The 27,766-nt window shown below is 36.1% G+C and overlaps 3 protein-coding genes across 4 annotated transcripts; 1 reads left to right on the plus strand and 2 right to left on the minus strand.

The window, feature by feature from the left end:
* Positions 1–11,670: 11,670 nt before the first annotated feature.
* On the minus strand, positions 11,671–16,443 carry LOC126687393 (alpha-1,4 glucan phosphorylase L-2 isozyme, chloroplastic/amyloplastic-like). The gene is made up of 14 exons (XM_050381945.2): positions 15,886–16,443; positions 15,699–15,800; positions 15,286–15,462; positions 14,895–15,170; positions 14,502–14,773; positions 14,301–14,418; positions 13,818–14,189; positions 13,576–13,728; positions 13,359–13,487; positions 13,041–13,277; positions 12,875–12,951; positions 12,399–12,585; positions 12,109–12,309; positions 11,671–11,967 (listed from the first exon to the last, which is right to left on the minus strand). The coding sequence occupies exons 1-14, from the start codon at positions 16,282–16,284 to the stop codon at positions 11,851–11,853; spliced, it is 2,817 nt and encodes a 938-aa protein (XP_050237902.1). The 5' UTR covers positions 16,285–16,443; the 3' UTR covers positions 11,671–11,850.
* A 3,103-nt stretch (positions 16,444–19,546) lies between these two features.
* LOC126686300 (putative SNAP25 homologous protein SNAP30) lies at positions 19,547–21,628 on the plus strand. 2 transcript variants are annotated; one of them, XM_050380339.2, is made up of 6 exons: positions 19,547–19,723; positions 19,812–20,227; positions 20,539–20,632; positions 20,719–20,846; positions 21,103–21,200; positions 21,370–21,628. In XM_050380339.2, the coding sequence occupies exons 2-6, from the start codon at positions 19,847–19,849 to the stop codon at positions 21,467–21,469; spliced, it is 801 nt and encodes a 266-aa protein (XP_050236296.1). In that variant the 5' UTR covers positions 19,547–19,723; positions 19,812–19,846; the 3' UTR covers positions 21,470–21,628. The 2 variants fall into 2 exon arrangements, with proteins under 2 accessions (XP_050236296.1, XP_050236297.1); XM_050380340.2 differs by lacking the exon at positions 19,547–19,723 and having other exon boundaries at positions 19,759–20,227.
* A 588-nt stretch (positions 21,629–22,216) lies between these two features.
* Positions 22,217–24,747, minus strand: LOC126687247 (probable inactive purple acid phosphatase 2). The gene is made up of 2 exons (XM_050381729.2): positions 23,922–24,747; positions 22,217–23,746 (listed from the first exon to the last, which is right to left on the minus strand). The coding sequence occupies exons 1-2, from the start codon at positions 24,606–24,608 to the stop codon at positions 22,478–22,480; spliced, it is 1,956 nt and encodes a 651-aa protein (XP_050237686.1). The 5' UTR covers positions 24,609–24,747; the 3' UTR covers positions 22,217–22,477.
* Between the last annotated feature and the right edge of the window lie 3,019 nt (positions 24,748–27,766).

Below are 27,766 nucleotides of genomic sequence, written 5' to 3' on the forward strand. Positions count from 1 at the left end.
GTTGGGATAGTGGTGCAACGGTTCCCATTCCGGAAGTTTGTAGCTCAATCATTTTGAATGATCTACCGGCTAAGTTGAAGGACCCAGGGAGTTTTTCTATACCTTGCACTATTGGCACTATGAGTTCTATAAATTGCTTATGTGATCTTGGTGCTAGCATTAATCTTATGCCTCTAACTCTTTTCAGGGAATTATGTGGAGATCAAACCGTGAAGAGCACCTCGATGGTACTCCAACTAGCGGATCACTCATTGAAGAGGCCGTATGGGATTGTTGAGGATGTGCTTGTGAAAGTGGATAAGTTCATATTCCCGGTTGATTTTGTGATTTTGGATTATGCGGTGGATAAGGAATGCCCAATGATCTTAGGGCGGCCCTTTATGAACACCGGGAGAGCTTTGATTGATGTCCATGGTGGGAAATTGACCTTGCGAATCGATGAGGAAACGGTTGAGTTCGATATGAAGAAAGCAATGAGGAGTACCATCGAGGAAGAAGAGTGCATGAGGGTTGATTTGGTAGATGAAGTTGTGAGGGATCAAGTCGAGGAAAACGTGGAAGCATTCAACCGGGGAACGTTGGAAAAATTTGACAATTTCACCTATGCCCAGGAGCTTCTCGATCGAGAAGCACAATTACACCTTGCTTCTCGATCGAGAAGAAGAGGTGAAATTGGCAGAGTTTTCCAACCAAGAGCTTCTCGATCGAGAAGCAACTCCCAGTCCACTTCTCGATCGAGAAGCTCAGAAAGGGGGAAGATGACGCAAGTTTCAAAGGTTGTCTTCCATTCCGATGATCTTAGTGATGCATACACCGAAGATGATGAACCTAAGCCGGAGAATTTGAGCAAGAACGACGGTGTGACTCCTCCATCCTCCGAGTTACCACCAATTGTTGAAATGAAGCCACTTCCGGCTCATCTCCGGTATACTTTTGTGGGGGAGAATGAAACTTTACCGATAATCATCTCCAACAAGCTTTCTACGGAACAAGAGAAGAGGGTTGTGCAAGTAGTGAAAGAGCATGTGTTAGCCATGGGGTGGCAAATTTCCGACATTCGAGGCATAAGTCCTCAAGTGGTGATGCACAAGATCCACCTTGAGGATGAAGCCAAGAATTGTACTCAAAGGCAAAGAAGATTGAACCCTAATATGAAGGAGGTTGTGCACAAGGAAATAGTAAAGCTTCTAGATGCCGGGATCATTTATCCGATCTCCGATAGTGGTTGGGTTAGTCCGGTTCAATGTGTACCTAAGAAGGGAGGAATGACGGTAGTGGAGAACGAGAAAGGGGAACAAATCTCTACACGAACGGTTACCGGGTGGAGAGTTTGTATTGACTATCGAAGGTTGAACGCGGAGACTCGGAAGGACCACTACCCGCTACCATTCATCGATCAAATGCTTGAAAGGGTGGCGGGTCACAAGTACTATTGCTTTCTCGATGGATATTCCGGCTACAACCAAATCTTGATCTTTCCGGATGACCAAGAGAAAACAACGTTCACATGTCCCTATGGTACCTTTGCGTACCGACGAATGCCCTTCGGTTTATGCAACGCACCCGCCACATTTCAAAGATGCATGACCTCGATATTCAATGATATGGTGGAAGATATAATGGAGGTATTCATGGACGATTTTTCCGTTTTTGGTGACTCGTTTGATGGTTGTTTGGCAAATCTTGAGCGTGTTCTAGCACGGTGTGAGGAGACCAACTTGGTGCTTAATTGGGAGAAATGCCATTTCATGGTAGAAGAGGGAATTGTGCTCGGGCATAGAATCTCGGAAGCGGGTATTGAGGTAGATAGGGCAAAGACGGAGGTTATAGAGAAGTTGGTGGCTCCGGTGACGGTTAAAGGAGTCCGGGCATTTTTGGGCCATGCGGGTTTCTATCGCCGGTTCATCAAGGATTTCTCATCCATTGCGAGGCCATTAACGAGTTTGCTAGTAAAGGATGCCCCATTTGAGTTCACCAAGGAGTGTCAAGAGGCTTTTGAGAAATTGAAGGAGGCCCTTGTGACCGCTCCTATTATTTCATCTCCGGATTGGAACTTGCCTTTTGAGCTTATGTGTGATGCAAGCGATCAAGCCTTGGGATGTGTATTGGGTCAACGGAAGGACAAGAAAGTGCATGTGATCTATTATGCAAGCCGGACAATGGCGGGGGCCCAACTCAACTACACCACTACCGAAAAGGAAATGTTGGCGGTAGTTTTTGCTTTGGATAAATTTCGGCAATACTTGCTTGGGTCCAAGTGTATCATCTACACCGACCATGCCGCTTTGAAATACCTCTTTACCAAGCAAGATGCCAAGCCAAGACTAATCCGATGGATCCTCCTAATGCAAGAATTCGACATCGAGATTCGGGATAAAAAGGGCACGGAGAATGTGGTGGCGGACCATTTGTCAAGATTCGAAAATCCGGAGCCAATTCCTCTCGGTATGGAAATCAACGAGTGGTTTCCGGACGAAACGCTTATGGTGATCCGGGAAATGGAAACTCCATGGTATGCCGACATTGCTAACTTCCTTTCATCTAAGGTAATGCCTCCGGATTTGACGCACCATCAAAGGAAGAAGTTCCTTTCCGATGCTAAGAGGTTTCTTTGGGATGAGCCGTATTTGTTTAAGGAGTGTGGAGACGGAATGTTGCGGCGTTGTGTCGCTTTGAAGGAAATGATGCCCATCTTGGAGGCTTGTCATACATCCGATTACGCCGGTCATTATGGAGTGGCGAGGACCGCCGCCAAGGTGTTGGAGAGCGGATTCTTTTGGCCTACCTTATTCCGTGATGCTAAGGACTTTGTGAGCCATTGTGATAGGTGCCAACGGGTTGGGAACATTTCTAAAAGGGATGAGATGCCGTTGACTTCCGTGCAAGAAGTAGAGATCTTCGATGTTTGGGGGATTGACTTCATGGGTCCTTTTCCGATGTCGCATGGGAACTTATATATTTTAGTTGGCGTATGTTATGTATCGAAATGGGTGGAAGCGGAAGCTCTACCTACCAATGACGCCAAGGTAGTTTTGAAGTTCATCAAGAGGTTGATGAATCGGTTCGGCACCCCACGAGTTATTATTAGCGACGGTGGATCTCATTTTTGCAACCGGCAATTCGATGCATTAATGAAAAAGTACAATGTGTATCACCGGGTTGCTACCCCCTATCATCCGCAAACAAGTGGGCAAGTTGAGGTCTCTAACCGGGAGTTGAAGCGGATATTGGAGAAGACGGTGAATGGGACTCGCAAGGATTGGAGTTTGAAGCTTGACGATGCATTATGGGCATATCGCACGGCATTCAAAACGCCATTAGGTATGACCCCTTATCGCATTGTGTATGGGAAAGCATGTCATCTACCCTTGGAATTAGAGCACCGGGCCTATTGGGCGATTAAAAAGTTGAATTTTGATCTAAAAGCGGCGGGGGAAAAACGCTTGTTGCAATTGAATGAATTGGAGGAATTCCGGTTCTTGGCATATGAGAATGCGAAGCTTTACAAGGAGAAGACCAAGCGGTGGCACGATGCCCACATTTCCCCTAAAACTTTCGAAGTTGGAACGTATGTATTGGTGTATAATTCGAGGTTAAGATTGTTTCCGGGAAAGCTTAAGTCCCGATGGAGTGGACCATTTAAGATTCGGAGTGTGGCGAATCATGGTGCCATTGAGTTGGAGAATCAAGGAGATGAAACGTTTAAGGTCAACGGACACCGTTGCAAGCCTTACTTGGGGCCTTTAACGGATCAAAAGGGGGAACAATGTTATCTCGACCCCGCCTCATGAGTTCTACAAGCAAGAACGGTCGAGCTTTTGACTTAAAACAAGCGCACTTGGGAGGCATTCCCTAGCGGTTAGATTTTCTTTCTCTTCACTTATTTCTTTCGTTTTAGTTATTTACTTTGAGAAATTTTCATTTTTGAATTAGTTTAGTTTTGTTTATATCTTTTGTTCTCTTTAATGCCGGGGTGTTCATGTTGTTGATGTGTAGAAAATAGAAAAGCACGGAGCTCATTTGAGTTGGGAAGCATTGGACAAGACTTAATGAAGTTTTGAAAGAAGTTGTGCAGAAATCAGGGGCTTCTCGATCGAGAAGCCATTTTTGCCTATGCTTCTCGATCGAGAAGAGAAGGGAAAATTGGCAGGGAATTCCTTCAAGGAGCTTCTCGATCGAGAAGCCATTTTTGCCTATGCTTCTCGATCGAGAAGAGAAGGGAAAATTGGCAGGGAATTCCTTCAAGGAGCTTCTCGATCGAGAAGCCAGTTTAAATGGTGCTTCTCGATCGAGAAGCATGAAGAATCTGAATTTGAATTTCGAATTTTTTGCCAATTTTGTCTTCCCTAGGTCCAACATTTGCACATGGGGGTGTGAGGTGGGTCATTCTAGGCCCTTCGATACATCAAACACAAAGCACAAGAAAGGGAATGTCATTTTCAAGGAATATTCAAAATTCAAAGTTGAATTTCTATCTTTAAAAAAACCCAACACTTCATCTTCTTCCTTCATCTTTTCCATTTCAAGCAAAACACCATAACTTCTTCTCTCTTCAAGCAAAAATTCGGCCACCCCCTATCACCACCTAAACCACCACCAAACTTCAACCTAAACACATATTTACCCACCCTTTTGCCTATAGTTATCATGGCTGGAACCTCAAGGGCAAGCAAAGGAAAGTCCGCCGCCACCGCATCCGCCCCCGTTCCGAGACCTCTCTGAGGAAAGAAGAAGACCGCCTCCGGTGCATCAGTTGTGGGACCCAACACACCGGGTTCCCTCACAAGGAAATATGAAGCACCCTTCGAGATCCGCTCCGACGAGGAAGGCAAGCGTTTCCTAGAATTGAAGAGCCAAAAATTCGCCATTCCCTATCAAATTAATTGGGAAGATATGGGCCGTTTGGGGTTAATCGAAGAAGTGGAGCAATACTTGGAGCCGTTGGGTGTGCTCACACTCGCTAAAGCGCCGGAGGTAGGGTATGAGGAATTGACTTGGGAGTTTTTCACAAGTCTTAAAAAAGAGGAAGGGTACTCTAATTCGTTAATCGTAAGGTTGTTTGGAGTGGAATACGAATTAGGAGTATCCGCTCTAAAAAGGAAGCACGGAATGAAGGCGGATGGATTGCGCACCAACCCGAGGCAATTTGACTACAAAGGGGTGTGGAAAGAAGTATCGGATTTGGAGGGCTATCAAGCGAAGACGGCCAAGGTGAACGACATCAAGGACACCGCTCTTGTGGTGGCGGTGAAATGGCTTGGCCATACTTTTGGGGGGCGTCACGAGTACAACAAGGTGGGGGAAACCGAGGTTGTGATGTTGAATGCTATGATGCATCCCGAGGTGGCCGATTATCGGATTGACGTTGCCAACAGCCTAATTACCACTTTTCTCGATGTTCCGGAGGCGGGCACAAAGCTCGGTTTTGGATGGTTGGTCACCCGAATAGCCAAAGAATTTGGCGTCCCCAATGAGAAGTTCGAAGGACTCACACCGATACCGTCTCGCTCCATTGATATCAAGCATCTTGACAAGGCCGGGTATGTTCACAAAGGGCATGTTGTTCCCTATTTCAAAAGAGGCCCATGGCTAAAGGCGCACGGGCAAGAAGCGGCGAGACAAGCGGAATTTGGAGGTCAAGGTGGAGAAGAAGAGCATGACGAGGAGGGTGATCAAGAGCTTGATCAAGAACAACCGGCACCTAGAAGAGAAAAGGAGCCGGTAAGAAGAAGAGAGAAAGCACCGGAGGAACCGGAAGTTCAAGACGAAGGGGCCCAATGGGGCCAACCATGGGCCACTAGCTCACATGGGGGAAGTAGCTTTGAGGATGAACAACGCCAATTTATGGCGGAGCAAAGGAAAATTTGGAACGAAACTAGATATGAAATGAAGCGGCTCCGTCATAGGCAAAGAAGGGAAGCGGAAAAATTGCAAGCATACTTCAATGCCCAAGGAGGGCCCCACTACCCGTCACCTACTCCATCCCCCGAACCCCCGGCGTTCGACTAGCGAGATTTGCATTTTCTAACCCTATCTCTTACAATTTCTTGTTTTATTTTATTTCTTGCTTAAGGGACTAAGCTAGAAATAGTTTGAGGAGGGTAGTGAAATTGTATCTCGTTTCTATCTTTTATTGCTTTATGTTGTGTTTTATTTTTGTTAATTTTAGTTGCTAGAGTTTAGTTAGGTTGTTGTGTCGCCTCCACTAAAGCTCTTGTACTAAGCATGTGAAATGAATCGAAAATGAGAATTAGTCACTTGGCAACGTGTTGAACCATATCAATGAGTATTATCTCTTGTGCCTTATTGCCATAATGCATTTGTTTAGATTTAACAACTATGCTTAAATGCTTGCTTAATGGATGTAATTCGATATGACATGTGTGAAGGGATAGTGTTTAAATTGATCTTTAGTTATTAATCTTTGGATGTGATGGTTTAAACTTAATACGGTTGCATGATGTGCGAAATTGTGAAAAATTTGTGTGGCATAATTTGGGCATAATTGGCATGAAAACATAGGGATTGAACAATAGGCATAACACCACATTTTTCATATTGAGTTATTTCGAGCCTACTTGTCTTTGTGAGTGTTGCCTTGTCCGGAATTCCTAGAATTTGCTCGGTGTCCATTCAAAATTGCATTGTTGAGTGATTGATAATTAAATGACTATGGCATTAGGTGTAACCATTCTAGAGACCGCTTAAAAAGCCTACCTTTAACCTTTAGATAGCCAATTTTGAGCTTAGACCTTTGTTGATATTACCATGTTAACAACACAATCCCATTCTCAATCTTCCACTTTCATTCACCCAACTTGACTTGACAACTAGTGTGAGGAGGAGAGGGTAATAGCTTGATGAACATAAAGAAGAGTGAACTTGAACTAAAAGTGAAATTAGTGCCTAAGAAAAAAAAAATATAAAAATATGCAAGGGAAAGAAAAATCCAAAAAGAGAAAGATAGAAAAAAAAAAAAAATAAAGGCATGAGATTGAGTTAAGCGTTCAAAAAGAGTTCAAAAATGTAAAAAGTCCAAGCTAGCCCAAGTTCTTATTAATGTTTTAACTAGTTTCAAGTCAAGTTTTAGCCTAAAGTATCAACTTTGATCTACCCCGACCTTGGCCACGTTACAACCCGTGCAAGCCCATGAGATAATTGTTGATCACCGAGTTAAGTAGTGGAGTTTAGGACTATGAGCAAACCTATGGGAATTCCGTGTTTGTGTGCTTAATTTTCTTATCTAAACACTTGTGTGTTAGAGTGATACCTAGTGAGGATTTTGATGCCTAGGTTCAATTGTTTATGTTTGATTATTGCCATGACTTGCCCTACATTGTTGCTTAACCAAATAATTGCATGTCCCGTAAACGATGGTGATAGCTTGAGTGTCCAAGATTAATGTTAAATTAATGCAATTGTGTTCTCTTTGCCTTCGCATTATGTCATTACAAATTGCATTGCTCATTTGTTTGCATTGATTATAGTTGTTGACATTAGACATTTGCATTTGTACAATTTGGTAATAGGAGTATGAGTATTGATGTGTGTTCAACCTTGCCAATGTCACTAAGTTAGTTGTGGTTTAATGCATTTCTTGCTTGAGGACAAGCAAGGTTTAGTGTGAGGAGGTTTGATAGGAGTAAAATACTCCTATATTACGAGTCTCTTTCGCATCGCTTTGTATACTTTTGTTGCATGTTTCGAGTGATTATATCGCTTATTACGTGTTTTAGTGTTTCAGGATAAACGGAGCGTATGTGAAGGGTTTTGAGTCCAAAAGAGCAAAGAATCGATGATATGTGGAAGTCGAGAGATGGATTGAAGCGAGGGGTGAAGTAAAGATCAAAGAAGCCCTTCTCCTGCATGGTCTCGATCGAGAAGCACAATTACACCTTGCTTCTCGATCGAGAAGAAGAGCAAAAATCGGCAGAGTTTTTGGACATCAAGCTTCTCGATCGAGAAGCTGACTTTAATGAAGCTTCTCGATCGAGAAGGGCCAGAATTCAGCATTTCAAATCAGTTTTGGGTCTTGTGCTCTCTTGGCCCACTTCCACTTTTGGACAAACAAGCTTGTAATAGGATGTTTTTTATTTCCTTTTTTGGGCTTTACTATATTAGGACACCTTATGTCACATTTTAGGGTAAGCCTCTTTTTGGTAGCAACAATTATTACTCTAGCAATTATTCTCTTAGTTTTGTGTGACTTGTTCTTGGAGATTCCTCCATTGTTAAGGATTTGAAGCTTTTATTTCCAGATTTTGGGTTTTGAATTCATATTTAATACAAGCTTAGTTATTGAATCTTCATTATCTTGTTCATACTTTATTGTTCTTCATTGTTATTTGAGGTAAGCTTTCTCACTTTTATTATGTTGATTTACTATTGCTTAGTTGTTGTTTTTACTTTAATCATGAGTAGCTAAACTCCTAGTCTAGGGGTTGTTTATGATTGCTATGTATGGTTGTTAGATGATTGGTTAGGGTTGTATGGGTTAGGGTTTTGTTGTGTTTAATGATCTTAATGCTTGGATTAAGTTAGCTCCTTAATTGATGATTTGTGTTTGATTAGTGAGGACGAGAGTTAAGCTAATTGAATAGACCTAGTTAAGCATAAGCTTAAGACCTAAATGCGCGAGAGTGATTTAGGGAATTAGCGGTTGTTTGAGTTTGCGGATTAATCGGATTGATTGTTGTAGTCGACATCCAATTGTGCGAGAGTGATTTGGATTTCGACTCATTAATCAATTGTCGGTTCGTCAACTTCCGGCTCGAGAGAGCGGATTTAGATACCTTAGAATGGCTCGACCCGAACCAATACCCGTATACCCGACCTATTACCTAGGAATCTCGTTGGCATGATTAGCAACCCTTAGGCGCTTTTAATTATTGTTTTTAATCCTTTAATCAATTAGTTGTTTAATTCTTAAATTGCTTCTTAGTCTAATCAGTGATTGCTTAATTTTAGTTCCGTTGTTATTAATTAAAAATCCAACTACTCTTTGCTTTCCGAATTGAATTTCAAGATCGATTTCGCTCACTTTAAACCTCTCATCCTTGTGGGTTCGACAACCCGGACTTAAAGTCCACTTTATTACGAGTTGGCATTTTTGCTAACAATAAGTTACATAATAAAAGGTTAGGCTTAATTACTTAAAAAAACCTCCACCTTTAATCTTTATTTCGTTTATACCCTGACCTAGGAAAAATAACACATATACTATTGACGTTGTCTTTTTGTTTCACTTCTACCCCAAAATTCAAAAATAAGATGATTTATTCAAAACAACTAAATATAAAGATTATTTCATACTTTTTTCAATTTATAAGAATACAAACAAATCCTTCATCTTTAAAACGTTTAAATAAGTCCTAAAATTTCATTAATTTTTTTATTTAAAAAAAAACATCGAACCGCCATCCGACTTCTTCCGCCACCCGAATTTTTGAAACCCGCCGCCGGAATTTTTTAAAACCGCCGCCGCCGTCCTTCTTCCACGGAAGGAGGAAAATTTGTTTCTCCTTCCATGGAAGGAGGAACAGATCTGTTCCTCTTTTAGGAGGTCCTCCTTCCGTGAAGGAGGAACAACCTCCTTCCGGCGGTCGTCCGATAATTGAATTTTTTTTAATTTATTTTGTTTTGTTGAATAGCGGGTTTTTAAATCGGAGTATGGTGGTAGGTCGGAATTGAATTATGTTTTCAATTTTTTAACGGTTTTAAATTTTTTAAATTATTAATAATTAATATAAATTAAGTAAAAAGCATGAGGTGAATTTTTTTAAAGATGAAGGTGTTTTGGTATAGTTAATAAAATTAACTTGTAATTAGAATATATGTTGAAAATGAAGGATTATTTTACACTTTTTTTCAATAGAAAAAAGGTCAATTTAATACCTCGAAGGTAGAGGTGAAACAAAAAGACAGCATCGATAGTATATGTGTCATTTTTCCTAGGTCAGGATATAAATGAAATAAAGATTAAAGGTGAAGGTTTTTTAAGTAATTAAGCCAAAAAGTTAAAAGTATTATACAAATTTAAAAATGCCCAAAGCCTAAAATTGTGAAACTGTTTGCAAAAGAGGATTACAATCATTTAATCACACTTTACCATTGACTTCACTTTCTGCATGCTTGCCTGGAGTGGAAATTTTTTAAATGGAGTCGTACCTAACTTAGAACCAAAAACAAGAAATGAATGAATAAACTATATTGTTTAATCCATCTAACATCAAACAAGAAAAAATAATTAGAGTGGGACTAATACTATTATACTAATAGTCTAATAGTAATTACTTTTTATCTTTTTCAAAATAAAAAAAAATAATATTATCAATCAGGAACTGATTTGATTAAAAAATAGAGTATATCTAAAAACTTTTGAATCTTTAATGAATATAGAGTTTAAAAATCTATATTTTACGCTTTGAAATTCATATAACATTGTCTATTTTAATAGATTTATTGTCAATTTTATTTATTTAAAAAATCAATATAGGCCAGATTCTACAGAATTTACAAACTTAGTACAGTCTTTGTCCATTTTATAAATTTTTTTATAAATTTGGCACTGCTGATTGGTATTTTGGAGTAGCTACGATCATAATGTATCAAAAATAAATTAAAGTTGTTGTATTTATTCCAATTAAAAAGTTGTTAGGCCCGTTAATCACATTTCTTTTTATTCCATAAAGAGACTTTAGGGTGTAGGGTGAGTTCCCATATTCATGTCAATGTGACATTTGAGGAGATGGGATCGAAAGCAACTCGAATGAAAGGACTTATTTCAAATTTTGAAGTGAATGTTAGGCCCATTTCAATTCAGTTCAAAAATGATTAACTCAAATTCTAAATTCAAAAATTGTAAAAATAAGAGTTAAATGCAAATTAAGCTGAATCGTAAACTTTAGCGTTACTTACTATAAAACATGAATTTTAATACTTGATAATGTTTAGGCAAATTGAACCACTGAATTATTTTTGTTGGAAAAGGCTGGACACTAGAATGTACACCGTTCTAACAGTTATATCAACAATTTGTTTGTGTTTGAATTTTTTTTAAATAAAAGTTGGTGATTAATTTTATCAGATTTTAAAATTTGTGCTGTAATAACAAATTATGCTAAATGTAATGAATTTTCATTTTTTGCAATTAAGATATTAACTGTAATAAGGAAAGATACCCTTTAAATATTCAAATCTACAATGGTTCATAGGGGTGTATGCTAGTCTTTATGAAAAAGCAATCTTCTATTTCAGAATCATATTTATTAATTATAATTACTGGATTATTTAAACCAATCAATTCAGTGGAGTCTCTATCATGACTATTCTATCCCATAGATTCATTTTGATTATATAAAGTGAATTAATAGTTAAATCTATACAAAAAGTAAATCCTTATTATGAATAAAGAAAAACAAAAAGTAACTCGTTTATTAGCTAATTTGCTCACTAAGAGAGTAAATATTCATATCTTCAATGGTTCAGTTTTTATTGTTGTTGTTCTGAACTATTCGAGTTGTTAATTACTAAAATTTAACAATTGACAATAACTCTATCGGCAATTTTGTTATGGAGTTCTTCTACTTTAAAAGTTTAATTAGTTTTCAACAAAATATTACCAAACGAAAATGTGAATTGATTACTACCTTTTGGCATGCAGCTGGAGGATTTGAAAATCTAATAACAATGTGGTTAAATTTACTTAAAAGTACAATTTATTAAAATAATTGTGCTCAAAAGTAATAAAAAAATATGTATTTGAATATTACATTTTACACATGAACTAATATATAGGAATTTAATGTTGCATTTGCACCTCTTCCATGCATGTCGCATACACAGGCCAATTCAAGGCAGAATAAGAGGATCAATCTTCCATATGTCTTTTGCATATTCATGAATTGTTCTGTCACTGCTGAACTTGAACGATCCGGCCGTGTTCAAGATCGACATTCTTGTCCATCTCTGCTCCAATCAATAAAAATAAATAAATTATACGTTTCCGACGATCACTGAATCTACATATTAGTATATATAAATGTTGCATCTATGAAAAAGAATAAAAACTTAATGCCATGTTTGTTTAATCATATAATAAAGACTCACTTTCTGATCTTTATAAGCCTCATCAACCATCTCTTGGCATTCTAAGTAACTAGGAAAGTCTTTCCCAACTAGGAAATAATCCGCCCTGCCATACCCTTCGTTTCCTTCCAAAGATCCCATCAGTTCTTCGTAATTATACGGACCGAAAACACCACTTTTAACAAATGCCTTCACTTCTTCAAATCGCGGATCGGGCACAAACTGCACGTAAGATAAGAAAATGTGCATGCATTTGAGCTAATTTGCACTTTTTCGTGGAACGAAATTAAGATATAATGTGCGGGTTTAACCTTTCCCTCTGCTCTTTCCTTTCTAAGGCCAGCAATTTCATGAGCCTTGGCACCAAATAGAAAAAAGTTATCTTCTCCAACCTCTTCTCTGATTTCAACATTTGCACCATCTAAGGTTCCAATAATTAGGCAACCGTTCATTGCAAACTTCATGTTGCTTGTTCCACTTGCCTCCATTCCAGCAGTACTAATTTACCAGTTTAACAATGTTTGCCGATCAATTTCAATATGTAAAGAATGTAATATAAATTACGGTTATTTGCTATTAAATCCTAACCTTTTGTGTTTGTAGCGATTTAAACACATTGTTTAAAACGTTATATCACATATCTCATCCTTTTAAAAATTGGCATTTTATAGCATATTAACATTTTAAACTATGTGCTTAAATTGCTACAAACGCTAAGGGTCATGATTTAATATGCAAATAACCCTCTAAATTAAGCTGATCATATTGCAGATTTAAAACTAGATACCTGATATGCTGCGAAAGCTCACTTCCAGGAATTAGTACTTCTGCAACACTGACATTGTAATCAGGAACAAACACAACCTATAATAATAAGAACCAAAACAACAAATTAAAGAGATGAAATTAACAAATTAATTGATGATGAATATAAATGTATATGCATATGTTACCTTTAGAAGATCACCTATCTCTGGATCATGGTTAACAGTAGCTCCTACATCTGTTATAAATTTCACAATCCTCTTGGCTTGAACATATGTTGCAAATGCTTTGCCTCCAAATATACACACTCTGGGAACAAATTTTTCTTTTCTTTCCTCACTACTCATTTCTTTCATCTTCTTGTATCTGTAAACAATTCCCAGTATGTTCAACAACTGCCTCTTGTATTCGTGGATGCGCTTAATCTGGTAAACAGACAGAATATTATTCGTGAACGCGCTTAAGATGTCAATATTTTTTTAAGAAAGGAACCAAGTCCTAGATACCTGTACATCAAACATTGCATCTGGATTGACAGTGTACCCCGTTTTTTCCTTGAGGAAAGCGGCAACCTTCTTCTTGTTCGTTCTTTTTGCTTCCCTCCATTCAGTTTGGAGACCTTCATTATCTGCAAACTGTGTGAAACGATATATGTTTGTATCTGTTAAAAATGTGATTCATGCATAGTTGGTAATAATGGCAATTCAATTGTTTTAACACTACCTTTGTTAGGGTCTTGAGTTTCTCAGTGTTTAGCACCCAGTCATCTGTTCCAATCCATTTGGTTAGGATGTTACTCAGATCTGGATTGCAAAAGCGAATCCATCTCCTCGGTGTTACTCCATTCGTTTTATTCTGAAACTTCTCGGGCCATAACTGCACAAAAAGACTATGGATGTTATTGAAACAAAATCCCTCTGACATTTGCAAATATCAATATAAGAAGGCATTATATTAGTCATTACCTTATAAAAGTCATTGAAAACTTCATTTTTCACTATTTCACTATGAATCTCAGCTACACCATTTACTGCATGTCCACCAACAACACATAGATTTGCCATTCGGATGATCTTTGGCTGCGCTGGATCTACCTCAAATTTCACATCATTTTTCTCTTCTTCCTCTTCGGCAGTTGATTTAGTTTCTTTATCAGAATCTTCAGATTCAACATCTTCTACTACTGATTCAACAGCAGGACTTTCATCTGATTTAACTAGCAGTTGAGCAACCGAGTCTGGCAACTCAATATTATCAAGAATTCTCATTTCCTTCAGCTTTTGTTCCAACAAGTCAAGATTCTCCATGCCATACTCCGCAATTATGGTATGAATCAGCTGTTTAACATGTCTAATAGATGACATTAGAACTGCGTTGATGGCACAACAAATTCTGATATTACAGGACTGAGTCTGAAAATCTCAACAGTGATGGTTTCACAATCTTACCTCCTCATCTATCTTCTTAATGATCTCTATATGTCGTGGAAGAAGTTCCTGAAGTAAGTCCAAACTCCATTTTTCCAGAGCCTCAGGTAGGACAGTGTGGTTCGTGTAAGCGACAGTTCTGGCATGCATAAAACCGCAGAAGCAGAAACAATATCATTTCCTGCATGCAACTAATTCATTGCAATAACAATCATATTATACCTTCTAGTAATATTCCAAGCTTCATTCCAACTCAACCCCTTTACATCCATCAAAATTCTAATCAGTTCAGGTACGCAAAGAGTTGGGTGTGTATCATTCATTTGTACTGCAACTTTATCAGGAAAACTTTCCCAGTTAACAGGTTCCCCAGATCTTCTCTCGAAGTGAGTAATTATATCCTGTAGAGATGCAGAGCACAGAGTATATTGTTGCTTCAGCCTCAGTGTCTTGCCTTCTACTGATTCATCTCCAGGGTATAACACATAGCAAATCTGATCACAACAAAGCAACAGCAAAAACCACTACTTAGTTATCAGTGTTTGTACATGCAAAATTAACAGAATTCTAGGCATATTCCAACACTTTGACTAACTAGTACTGGAATTACCAGACCTTCTCAGCATTCTTTAGGGCAGCATATGCTTTGGCATGATCTCCAGCATTCAAAGCATTTAAATCAAATTCCTGAGGCGAAACTCTGGTGGACCATAACCGAAGGTTAATTGTAGTCTTTGTTTTATATCCTGGAATTGGGACATCATACGCAAACGCCGTTATATTTTCTCCTCCAGTCCATTCTTTACTTCCATCTGGCTTTAGAATAACTTTCCCATAGAATTTCACAGGATATGACACATCATTTCTTACAATTTCCCAAGGATTACCCATCTGCCATGAAATGTTCAATCAGTTAAGATAGATGAGTGCTTCTTAATCATGCATCAAAGCAGTTTAGTTGAGAGTTCTTGTCAGTCAAAGATTGTATTGAAGCATTATAGTGTACCTCCAGCCAACTTTCTGCAACTTCCTCCTGACCATCTTTAGTAATAAGCTGTTTGAATAAACCATATCTGTATCTAAGTCCATAACCCCATGCAGGGTAATTTAGTGTTGCCAAAGAATCAAGAAAGCAGGATGCTAGCCTCCCTAGGCCTCCATTTCCAAGTGCAGCATCTGGCTCCTGCCCATTTTAATATTGCAGATTTTAAACTAATATAAACGCAATATACGCAGAATCTTTCATTAATTAATCTAATACAATGCCTATATCGGACCATAAAACAAGACATTTTACAGCGAAACAGTGTTATTTTAATGTTTTCTCTGTATAATGAAGTTTCGTGTCCGAAATGTAACAGTTTGTGGAACGGAACATGTATGAAGTGTCTGTACTACCTAGGAAATATATAATCTGACCTGTCTAGCAATATCCTCTAAATTATGACCAAGCATTTTCAAGGCCTCTGCATATGCCCCTGTGAGCTCCAAGTTACCAATTGCATTTAGCAATGCTCTTCCCTGCAACAATATGAAAATAACAGTAAGTTTATTTGATTGCAGTAGTGATCAAACTTGATGGTAGAAACATAATTCCATAACTAACCTGTAGGAATTCCATTGAGAGATAATATGCCTGTTTAACATTCATCTTGGAGTAGTAGGCGTACGTAGCATTCCAGTTAATAATAAGCGAATCTCGAACACTCTCTGCAGTGGCCACATATGCTTTAGGGAGCTCAAAATGTTGCGGAGAGGAAGATGGAGTGTATTCTGCATGGTATTTGATGCTCGAAGCAATCGAGGCGGAGTCCGGAACGAATGTGTCCTGTAATTCCTGCCTTGAATAACTGGCAATGTTGTTTACAGACAGGTTTGTTCTACTTCTCGAGTGACTGTAACGCGGGATTGTAACAAAGAAAAGGTTTGAATGTGTGGTTCTGTAATTGAAAAATGTAATGAATTTGGAGTTTGATTGAGCTGTAGAGAATGGCAAAGCAGCCATTGTGTTATTGAGTGTGGATTTTTGAAGTGGAAGAAGATAAAATAAAAATGAGTGAATGAAAGGGACTGATTTTCTTATCTTCTTCTTTCATGTAACCTTCTCTTCTTCAATTATTTAATACTTCATGTTGAAAACCAGCTAATCGAATTTGTTTTTATTCTTATGAGGTTTTTTGAAACACAAATTCGAATATTTATGTATAAATATCTTGCTCAATGTTCATAATGGTCACATATGTTTGAAGGGAAAAAACAAACAGAACTGGGAATTTTGTTATTGCTGTTTTCAATACCTTCTTAAGATATTTTTCCATTAAAAAAATGTTAATTCTCCGAGCTCTTTCAACCACCAAGGCTCATATTCTATGTAGGGAAAACTATAGGATTAATTTACACGTTTTTCCAATTTAATTACTACTTTTAAATAGTCTTTTAAATATTTATGTACTACTTTCATGCCAGTTTATGCATTTCTATATTATTTTTAGTATTTATTTCCAGTTATTAATTATTTTAAGTTTTTCATATGGATTTGAGATCTATTGTGAGTGTATTGCATAATATGATGTGTAATAACGAGGTTATTATGATAACTTTTTTTTTTGATAATTTGGGAAGGGGGAGTGCTTGTGGGAGGAATCGAACCCACGACCTAGCAATTTTCTGCTTAGCGCTTATACCACTTGAGCTACCACTTAATAATAGCAAATTAAGAGCGAAACATGTTTCGGATTTAAAATATTTTAGTATGATATGATGTAAGCTATGTTAGGCTATCTCCAACAGCACACCAAATTGCCAATTTGGTGTGCAAATCCTCTCCAACAATACTCTATATCCAACTTTATTATAGTGTATCTTATTTTTTTACTCTATATATAGAATCACTCTATTATAGTGTACCTTAAAATAGAGTATTGTTGGAGAACTAAATAGAGTAACTCTATTTTATTTTTAGTTTTCTATTTTATTATAAATTTCATTATTAAATATTTGTTAGTTTTTGTTACAATATAGTCCAAATTAAGAATGTTCGATTTAATCGGAAATTTAAATATATAACATTAAGTAATTTTTTTGTATTAATTAATGGAACTCTTTATAAATAAAGTATATTTAATGTTTTTTATTATTTAATTAATATTTTTAAAATTAGCAAATATAATTAAAAATACATATATAAACATATTTAGTAAATATATTATTAAAATTAATAATATATTTTATTATAAATAAATATATAAATGTATTTTGTAAGTGTTGAATAGTTCATGGGTGTAAGTGTAAAATGTTTAAAATTTTATTATTTAGGAATATGCTGAGAATATTTTTTTAGAGTGAAAAATAGAGTTAATTGTTTGAGATGAAATACTGTAGCAGTGTAGTTTTAGTGTAAAAATCACACTATTTTGAGGGTTATTGTTGGAGATGCCCTTATGCATCAAAAATAAGGAATGATGTATATCGGTCATTATAAATAGTAGTCCTCGCACGATCAAATGACGCCTTCATCCCACTATAGGTTACCAGGTGCCGTAAGTCGGAGTGAACAAGCGGATTCCGACTGAGCGCCTCTTTTAGAAAAAATTAAAAAATAGAAAAACTTATAATTTTGATCTAAATTCGCGATCCTAATTATTCCTAAATTATTTTATTGGCTTTTTTAACATCAAATGTCAAGCTAAAATATTTAAAAAGATTACAAAAACGATATAAAAACAGTTAAATGTTGAATATGCACTTTTAAAAATAGTTCTCATTTTGCACCGGAAAGTTTCTCAATTTGCATTTAAAATATTTCATTTTGTGCGTTTTGTGTTAGAGATGTATCTTTAAACTATCTCATGTTTTTTTAGTTTGGAAGGTACTTTTATAATTTAAGTATTTCTTTTATGTTGACATATTTATGGCTTTCTCAAAATGTTTAACAATAGGTGCATTTCATGCTCATTTTTTTAGGATAGGGTACATGAAATGTTATGAACGAGTCTTAATTATGAACCCCATAACTATTGGTTCTTAACGGGTTATTTCTCAGTTTGTTCCTTATAGAAATAGTATTTTCCATTTTGTGCTTAATTTTTAACTAATTCCTACTTTATGCCTTTTTTATACCTGCTTGCCAAATGATTTGGCGAGCAGGTACAAAATTTAATGCTGCTCGCCAATTGGCGAGCAGCTCTTAATCACCACACATGTGGTGATTAAGAACAGATTAAGGCTGCTAGCCAAATCAGTCTTAATAAATGATTAAAAATTTAGTTGGTTGGTTTTTAATCGTTAGCTAATGATTTACAAATCATTAATATTTAATTATTATATTAAATATTTTAACCCATTCTAATTCTTACCTCTAAAACTTTAACCTCTAAATTGTAACTTAAAAATTTAACCACGAATTTCAAAGTTAAATTTCAAAATTAAATTTTTAAAGGTTATAATTTAGGAATTAAAATTTTAGAGGTTAAAATAAATAATATAATAATTAAATATTAACCATTATTTCAAAGTTAAATTTTTAAAGGTTAGAATTTTAAAGTCAAGTTATAACCCCTAAATTCTAACCTTAAATATTTAACTTTAAAATTCTAACCCTTAAAAATTTAATTTCAAAATTTAATTTTGGTTGGTTTTTAATCATTTGATTTTTTATTTATTTATTAAGGCTGCTAGCCAAATCATTTGTGGTGATTAAGAGCTGCTCGCCAAATGATTTGGCAAGCAGCATTAAATTTTGTACCTGCTAAAAAAAAGGCATAAAGTGGGAGTTAGTTAAAAATTGAGCAAAGGATCAACGCGCCCCCTAAACTTGTGACACGGGGTCATGTAACCCAATTTATACTTTTTTGAGCAACTAACCCCAAAACTCTTCATTTTTGGGTCAAATAACCCCATAATTTAAATTTTTATTTTAAAAAATAGATTTAGAATAATTATATCGCAACAATTAGGGAAATATCTAATTACCTTTTTGCATCCATCGCCTTCGATTTATATTTTACACATTTAAAAAATATAATTATGGGTTATTTGACCCAAAATTGAAGAGTTTTGGGGTTAGTTGCTCAAAAAAGTATAAATTGGGTTAGATGACCCCGTGTTACAAGTTTAGGGGGCGCGTTGACCCTTTGTTCGTTAAAAATTAGACATAAAATGGGAAATACTCTTCCTATAAGGAACAATCTGAGAAATAACCCGGTTCTTAACTCCAAACTTCTAGACCCATATATATGATCAGAAGTTCCGAACCCAACAACAAAAAAACCAAATTTACAAGAGAAAGGGGTGTCGTCTCGTCTCCTTTTCCGCGACACCTAACATCTGTTTGATTTCCTATTTCCTCTCTTCTCAAATTGCCTTCTACCCCTCTTCTTTCACTTTCCAAAAAAAAAACATTTCTTCCACATTCCAATACATCCCAACACCTACCCTTTTTTCTGGTATTATCATTTTACTCTACTCATGAATTATAATTAATCATTTCCTTTGTTTTTTATTGATTTCCTAATTGACATTGTTTATATTTAGGTACGCAATTGAAAGTTTCTTGAAAAATAATCAAAATGTTTGGTTTTTTGAGATCGCCCGGGAATAAACCAAATGATGAATCCAACGCCAAGCAAACGCATCAATCTACTGCGAAACGAGCTAATTCTGAACCCAATCTCAATATCCCCGATGACAATTTTGACGATTATGGTAGAGATAAATACAAGAATGGATTTCGTGACTCGGGAGGATTGGAAAACCAAAGTGTTCAAGAACTCGAGAATTATGCCAAGTATAAGGCGGAGGAGACGACAAGTTCTGTTAATAATTGTCTGAAAATTGCTGAAGATATCAGACAGGATGCTACCAAGACTCTGGATATGTTGCATAATCAGGGTGAGCAGATCAATAGAACCCACATGATGGCTGTCGATATGGAAAAGGATCTTACCAAGGTAAAGCTCGGTTTAAATATCATAGTATTCTTAAACTCTACGTTTCAGAAATGCTTTTAAAATTCCAAAACTTTATATTTTTAACCTATTCTCGGCGTTTCCTGTTTCGACGTTTCTATTTTCACGTTACATAGCAAGAAAGAATTTGTCCTGACAGAAGTTTGTGCCCTTGGATGACCACTAAAGAATTTGTCCTGACAAGAATTGTATCTGTCAGAAGTTTGTGCATTTTCCTGTTTCGGAGATTCCAATTATGTGATAAAATTTAAGGATACCTGACGAGTGCCGACTTTTATATTTATTAATATCAGGGAGAAAAGCTTTTAAACAATCTTGGAGGAATGTTCTCTAAGACTTGGAAACCTAAGAAGACCAAGCAAATAACAGGGCCAATGATTACAGCAGGTATTTTATCCTGACAGAAGTTTACTTTTTAATTTATTATATATACATATATCTTGAGTTACTGTAATGTACTCCGTTGGCTACAGATAATCCATCAAAGAAAAATGAAAAACACAAAGAACAAAGAGAGAAACTTGGTTTAGGAGGTAAACGGGGGCATTCAGCTCCAGTAACACCTCCTTCCGAACCAACATCTGCCATACAAATTGTAGAGGTTTGTTTTTGTCCTTAATTGGTGAATACTATGTTGCACGGAAACTTTTCAAGTCCATACTTTGGCATTCTATTTCCGTTTCCAAGAACTCTTATGAAACACCGAAACTCATTTATAACCTATTTTTATTAAAAAAATTGCTTCGGTGTTTTATGTTCTAGCGTTTTTGTTTCCGTACTACATATGCACATAGGAATTTGCACATTCTAGCAGTTTCAGTCTGTTGGTTGAACTTGAATATTTGCAAATTTTCCAGCAAGAGAAAGCAAAGCAGGACGATGCACTTTCAGATTTGAGTAATATACTGGGTGATTTGAAGGGTATGGCTGCTGACATGGGAAGTGAAATTGAAAGGTCAGTTATCTATCTTCTTATCAAATACAGTAAACTAAAATGATACAAATTCTGCATGTGTTCTTCATGCAATAGTTCATAAGTTGGCATTGTAGGAATATTAAACAGCATGGACTAGAAATCTAAATGCAGAACTCTCTTGTATTCTAATGAATTATGATAAATGCAGGCAAACCAAAGCCCTTGATTATCTTGGTGATGATGTGGATGAGCTGAACTCTCGAGTGAAAGGCGCCAATCAACGTGCACGCCATTTGGTTGGCAAGTGAGACTGTAAAGCTACGAATCACCAAAAATTTTCCCTCGTTGTCTATATAGACATACTATTATTTTGTCTGTTAACAGTATAATGCCTGTACAGTTGTGTAAAATTGGGCAAAGTTAGTTTACTCATTCTGAATTTACAATGGAATTTGTTTGCGTTGGAATTTACATTGAAACTAAAAGAAACAAAAAAACTAAAATGGTTTCTAGGTGTGTTGATGACGATGCCAGTTAGCGGTGTGCAAAAAAAAAAACTGAATCGATAAAACAGTTTGGTTCATTTGAAATTATAAATTTGATTCTTCAGTTTGATCTCAGAAAATAATTTCAGTTTACTTTTGATGCAAACCAAACAAATAAAATAGATCGAATAAAAAATTGAACGAGACAACCAGAACTAGAAGTTTGATGGCAAAACACACTGACAAATTCAGACATGAATCACTACAAAAGTGTGCAGACAAGCTGATTCAAATTAAAGAAAAATATTGAATTATTGTCCAAACATTAAAATATGGTCTAAAAGCTAAATTGCCTAATAGAAAGCAATGCTCGAGATGACAACAGTAGAATCTCAATATGCTGCAACTTCCTACTTAATTTATTTGCAAGAATGATTCTGCATTCTGCAAAGCACACCTGTTTCATCTATACTGAAAGGAAACACCGAAACGGAAAATACTGAAATAAAAAATGAAAACAAAATGCTCAAACGTAGGACTTGATAAGTTTTTGTGTAAAATAGATTACTATTAAGCAACAAAGAATTTCATTTTATTGTATTTTTTTTCCAACTATTTATACAAAGATTTGTTGTGGCTAAAAAGGGCAGAATCCAGTACACTTACAACTTCAACAAGATAAAGTACATTGAACTCATACTTTTTTAAGGTTCCTACTCGGCTTGCCCAAACAGGCAGGAACTTCGTGTAGAGTACAGAATCCATTATATCCATATGAACAGATTTTCAAATACATGGAAGAAAATTCTGAATCAATCACTAGTCCAAAGTTCAGACTGCTTCAACTTCATCACTTTTTACAGGACTCCAGTTGCCTCTTTCACCACTCTGCTTTCTGGCATGTGATATAAACCCCAGAATATAGCCTATGAAAGCCCCCAGCACCAAGACACTTGCACCCTTGACAAATGTCGAGAACGTCGAATCTGCAACCATCTCCAGTTTTGCACCCAAAACCTCATTACTACCACTACCACCACCGTTCCCACTATAAACTTCACCTGATGCAAACATCTCCACCATATCATGGACCTCCCCATCGTGGTTTCCGACATAAGAAAATGTCAGTTTATCCTTTGTGGCGACCAATCTAGTATATCCAAATTCACCTCCACGGTATATGGACCGCTCAGGTTGAGGAAAGATAGGATCATCTGGGTGGTCAACTCTTGGTTGCCATATAGGCTGCCAGTCTTGTCCTGCCATTCCAATTACAACATGGACTGGAAATCCCTTCCAAGTGCTTCCACATTTTAAGTTATTTACCGGACAAAACCTTTCGTATCTATGAACATGACCCCACAATGCAAGGGTGACATTATATTTAACCAATAAGGGTTCTAGGTGCTCAAGCATTTTGTTCCTCAGGGCAGTATCTCTGGTTTCATGGCTTGTGGTATACATTGGTCTGTGCCCTTGGACGACCACAAAAGGTGTCTTGCTTCGGTTTACCAATTCTAGATCTTGCTTTAGAAAGTTATGTTGGCTGCTCCCAACTAGGAAATTGGTTTCAGTTGATATGTACACAAAATGCACAGCCCCCATATCAAAAGAGTAGTAAAGGTTCCGAGTGGCAGGCGCTCGGGAACCAGTTGGCTCCGAAGAGTTTCCAGGCATATTAAATTTAAGACTGTAAGGAACCCCGCATTCCCCACCTCCATCAGTTCCATACGTAGCCCAATCAGGCTTCCAGGGTTGTAAAGGCCAATCATACTCATGGTTACCAATACACACATGGTAAGGTACTCTGGACGCAACTGGCTCAATCTGAGTAAAAAATTGATCCCAAATCCATGAGTAGCCTCTTGCATAGCTGATATCTCCTATATGTGAAACAAAAGAAGGCTTGTCACCAATAGCTTCCAAGTCACGAAGGATCCATTTCATTGTTGCTATGCTTTCGTCCTGTGTGCGAATAAAGGTGGAAAATGGAGTTGCAGTTCCCATATCTCCGAACAAGAACGCAACTGCTTCATCGGTGTCTCCATTCCGCGACACAAAGCTCCGAGTTAAACTCCAACCTCTAGAGTCACTTCCAACCTGTCATTAATAACAAAAGATTAACATAAAGGAACACAAGCATATAAGAAGGCTAATAGAGGTTTCGATTTCGAGTCTCAGTAGCGCCAGTTCTTTACGAATCTAACTACTAACAGCTAACATAATTAGATTCTACCAATGATATAAAAAAAGTTCAAATAGATTAAACTTTTACCTGATAATAATATCTAAAACCTTTCTTTAACTTATTCATTACAGCATCATGGATCCAACCAGGGTCTCTCCACCCAATACTTCCATTAGCAGGAGCATCACACATATCCTCTCGCTCATACCTAACCACACGTGCCACACTCACGTGACTCCACTCTCCATCAGCTTCTCCCCATTTCACAGCCCTCTCTTCTTTATCACCCGCCACATACATAACCCGCATCTCATCTTCAATATCCGTATACGTCAAATGGATCTGCTCCGGCCTATCCCCACCCGACACGAACCCGACCTCCTCCGATTCCGCCAACAAATGGGCCGTTCCCGGAAGCGGGTTGTGATCGTGGTCATGAAGTTTCGGGTTGATTTCTGATTCGGTCCAGCGGAAGATCCGGAAGGTGTAGTTGGATCTTAGATTGGTGATGGGTAGTGAAATGGAGCCCGACCCGGATTGCCAATTGGGCGATGAAGAGAGGAATTTGTAGCCGATGAAGTGATCGTGTGGTGAGTTAGGAGGTGAATAGAGACCCACCCAGTCGAGATTTGAAGGTAAATCGATGTTTGACCAGGTTATGGTGATAGTGTCACCGGAATTTTTGACGATGGCCGGAGTAACTGTGATTTTGGGTTTGGAGAAGCAAGGAGAAATTAAAAGACCAAAGAATAACAGAATAAAATGGATCTTCATGGTGATGGTAAGATTCTTGATAAAAATGGAGAATTTGGGTTCCCAATGTTATCATAGACATGCCATTGCTACTGATCTAAAGAGATCTAAGCATATTCTTTGCGGAAACCATACTAGTTCATCATTGTCAAAGAATAGGACTTATGAACGACAATAAGAAAAAAGGTGCAAAAATGAACCTAATGTTTTGCCCGTTCTCACCTGTGCCACTAATGTTTTTATTGGTCTCAAAGTGACCCTAACGTTATAAAAACGGAACAATTAAACACACCGTCTAACGGAAGCGTGTTGAACCGTTAACGTGACTTATGTGGCATTGAAAAAGCCAATTTAATTAATCTATGTGGCACTTAAACTTACCATATATCTTCACTAAAACCATTTAACTCTTCTTCATCTTCTCCAATAACTTTATTCTTCCTTAATTGCTATTTATACATAAATTAACTTATCTTATACTCCTCCGTCCCATTCTAATTGAGAAAATTTCAATTGCACATTATTTAAGAAATTTTAGTAACATTACTTTTATATGCTTATATTACATTAAATGCATCACAACTTTTCAAAAATATGCTTTCTAAATGCATTAATTGAAAAGGGTATAAAGAGAAAAGTAGTGTGAAAAGTACTCTATAAATAGAAAGTGTCAATTAGAATGAGACACCCAAAAAGGAAATAGTGTTCAATTAGAATGAGACGAGGGAGTATTTTCTTTCATGGCGGTTAACGTAACTATATATTTCAACAATAGCGGAGAAAACATCATCGGCTCGTATTTCAACAACGTCGGGGTCACTTTATGAAGATCTAGGGATTCATAATTAAGCTTAGATTTCTAATCACTAAGTTATATACAATTTTAATAAGTAAAATGAAAAGGGGCAATCGAAGAAGAGAAGTGGGTTATTTGAATTTCAGCGGTGGCAGTGTTGATGGTGATTACTGCTTTGTTTCATCCTCATCCAGGTTTGATTTCTAACACTCATCATTAAGGTTAGATTTCCTATCATTTATTTTATATACAATTTTTAATAATTATAGATAATTTTTACAATCATTAAGTCTATAAACCATCAAAAAATGAAGGGTCTTATAATGATTTAGGCATGCATAATTTAAGCAATTATTTACTTTTGCATACAAGAAACAAATTGCAATTTGCATCTATAAAAGAATTTGGGGGAAATGCAGAATATCACATAAATCAAACTATACATACATATTTTATTTTAACTTTAATATATTTTATTTTCTTTCTTTAGCAAGCAAATACTTATTTATATAAAACTTAGCGTGATTATATATCACATTATTGGCACTTTCCCTTTATAGCATCTTAAATGGAATTAGTTTTATTTAATATTTTATTTTATTACTTTTAAAAGTATATTTAAATAAATAAAGAGGTTTTAGTAATAAAAAGTGAAAATTAATTTTATTTAACATTTTTTAAATTTAATGATTATAATTTATAATTTTAAAATAAATAATTGAAAAAGTCATAAGAAAAAATATTTTTATTATATTTAAATAAAAAATTATTTCTAGTGTTTAAATAAAAATTTATTGACGCATCGTTTTATATTATATCTTTATATTAAAAAAAAATTATCTCATTAAAGACTCCATAATAGATGCTCTTAAAGGGTAAAGTTTATATATTTGGCAATATCTTTAATTTTAGATGGAATATGGAGTTATTCAACACCGAAAACAGGTACCTCAAAACATATGCTTAGTTAATTTGATTAATTCGTTGTGTTATAACTAATATAAAAAAGAAAATTCATATTTTATAAATATGGTATATATATCATGGTAGCATAATAGAATGTTTCAAGTGAATTGGTATTTATGGCAATAACATTATTTGATGGCTTTCTCTATGGTTTTTTTGTTGTATTTATTTTATTTATTTTTCTATTGGAAGAAAATTAGTAAAATTCATCCAATAGTCATAAATAAATTAAAATACCTTGTACAAACAAAGTAAACATAGACTTATATTTAATGGCTAATTTTATTTTATTTGGTTAATTTTTGGATTATTTAATTATGGCAAAGTTATCGAAATTTTAGACACCTATGAAAAAGTTGTTACTATAATATCATCTCATCTTTAAAGGAACAATCACATTTTTTCTTTATTGGTGCAGGGATTTGAAGTGATAATTAGTTTCAGTTTAATTTTTCGGTCACTTTATATATATATATATATTTGGGTGGCTCATTTTGTAGTTAAAAAGCCCTATTAAATGACTGTTTTACAGTATCATCATTTGATTTTGATATCACTCTCTTATTGTGATGAGGAGTTGTTATCTCTGTATATAAATACTTTCACTTCATTTATTGAAGTATAGCCTATGTTAAAAAAACTTACCTTATATTTTTCTTTTCTCTTCTTCTCTTAATCTCATGGAAAGGATCTAGCAGAAGAAAAAAATCTTCAAATAAGAAACGAACCAGAGCAGAACATAAAGTAATTATTTGTCTTCAATGTCATCCTCTTTCTTGAAAAAGTCATTTCTCATTTATAGAAATAAACGCACTAATCAACTAATCCATTCATCAGAAGAAGAAGAAAAAACACTTCTATAATTCCTTCCAACTGCTCAAAATCTTTAATCTTTTTACAATGTATGACGTCTTTATAGCCAACAAATTTCCATGATTACTTGTCTGTTGTGCCGAATCGGAAACTTTCTCAACAAGTTATGCAATGGGTCCAGTCCTTAGATGGATAAAGAAAAGGGATTGATCACTTTGAGAGCCTGAAAAGGAATTCAGCTGTGTTGGGTTTTGTAGAAATTGAATGTTGAGGATTTAAGGAGTATGGTAAAAGAAGATGATTTTGATAGGCATGGTGCTCTTAATCAAATGAAGTCTTGTGTTTTGATGTTTAGGTTGAGTCCTTAATTAATGAAGGAGTCTAGATTTCTGTTAGAGGAGGCTTTTCTTCAAGAGTTGAAGGATTGCTCTTATTGATCACTTTTTTTTAATTTGATGTAACAATTTTTAATGTTTATTTGATCATTCAAGTAATAGCATGGAATACTCGTACTGTGTGAAGCAAGATTGCATATGAATTCTAATTTTTCAATCAATAATTGGCTCGTTTACCTTAAATGACAAAAGTTATTTGATCGGTTGAA

The sequence above is a fragment of the Mercurialis annua genome, linkage group LG6 (genome assembly GCF_937616625.2).
Source record: "Mercurialis annua linkage group LG6, ddMerAnnu1.2, whole genome shotgun sequence".
NCBI classification, from domain to species: domain Eukaryota; kingdom Viridiplantae; phylum Streptophyta; class Magnoliopsida; order Malpighiales; family Euphorbiaceae; genus Mercurialis; species Mercurialis annua.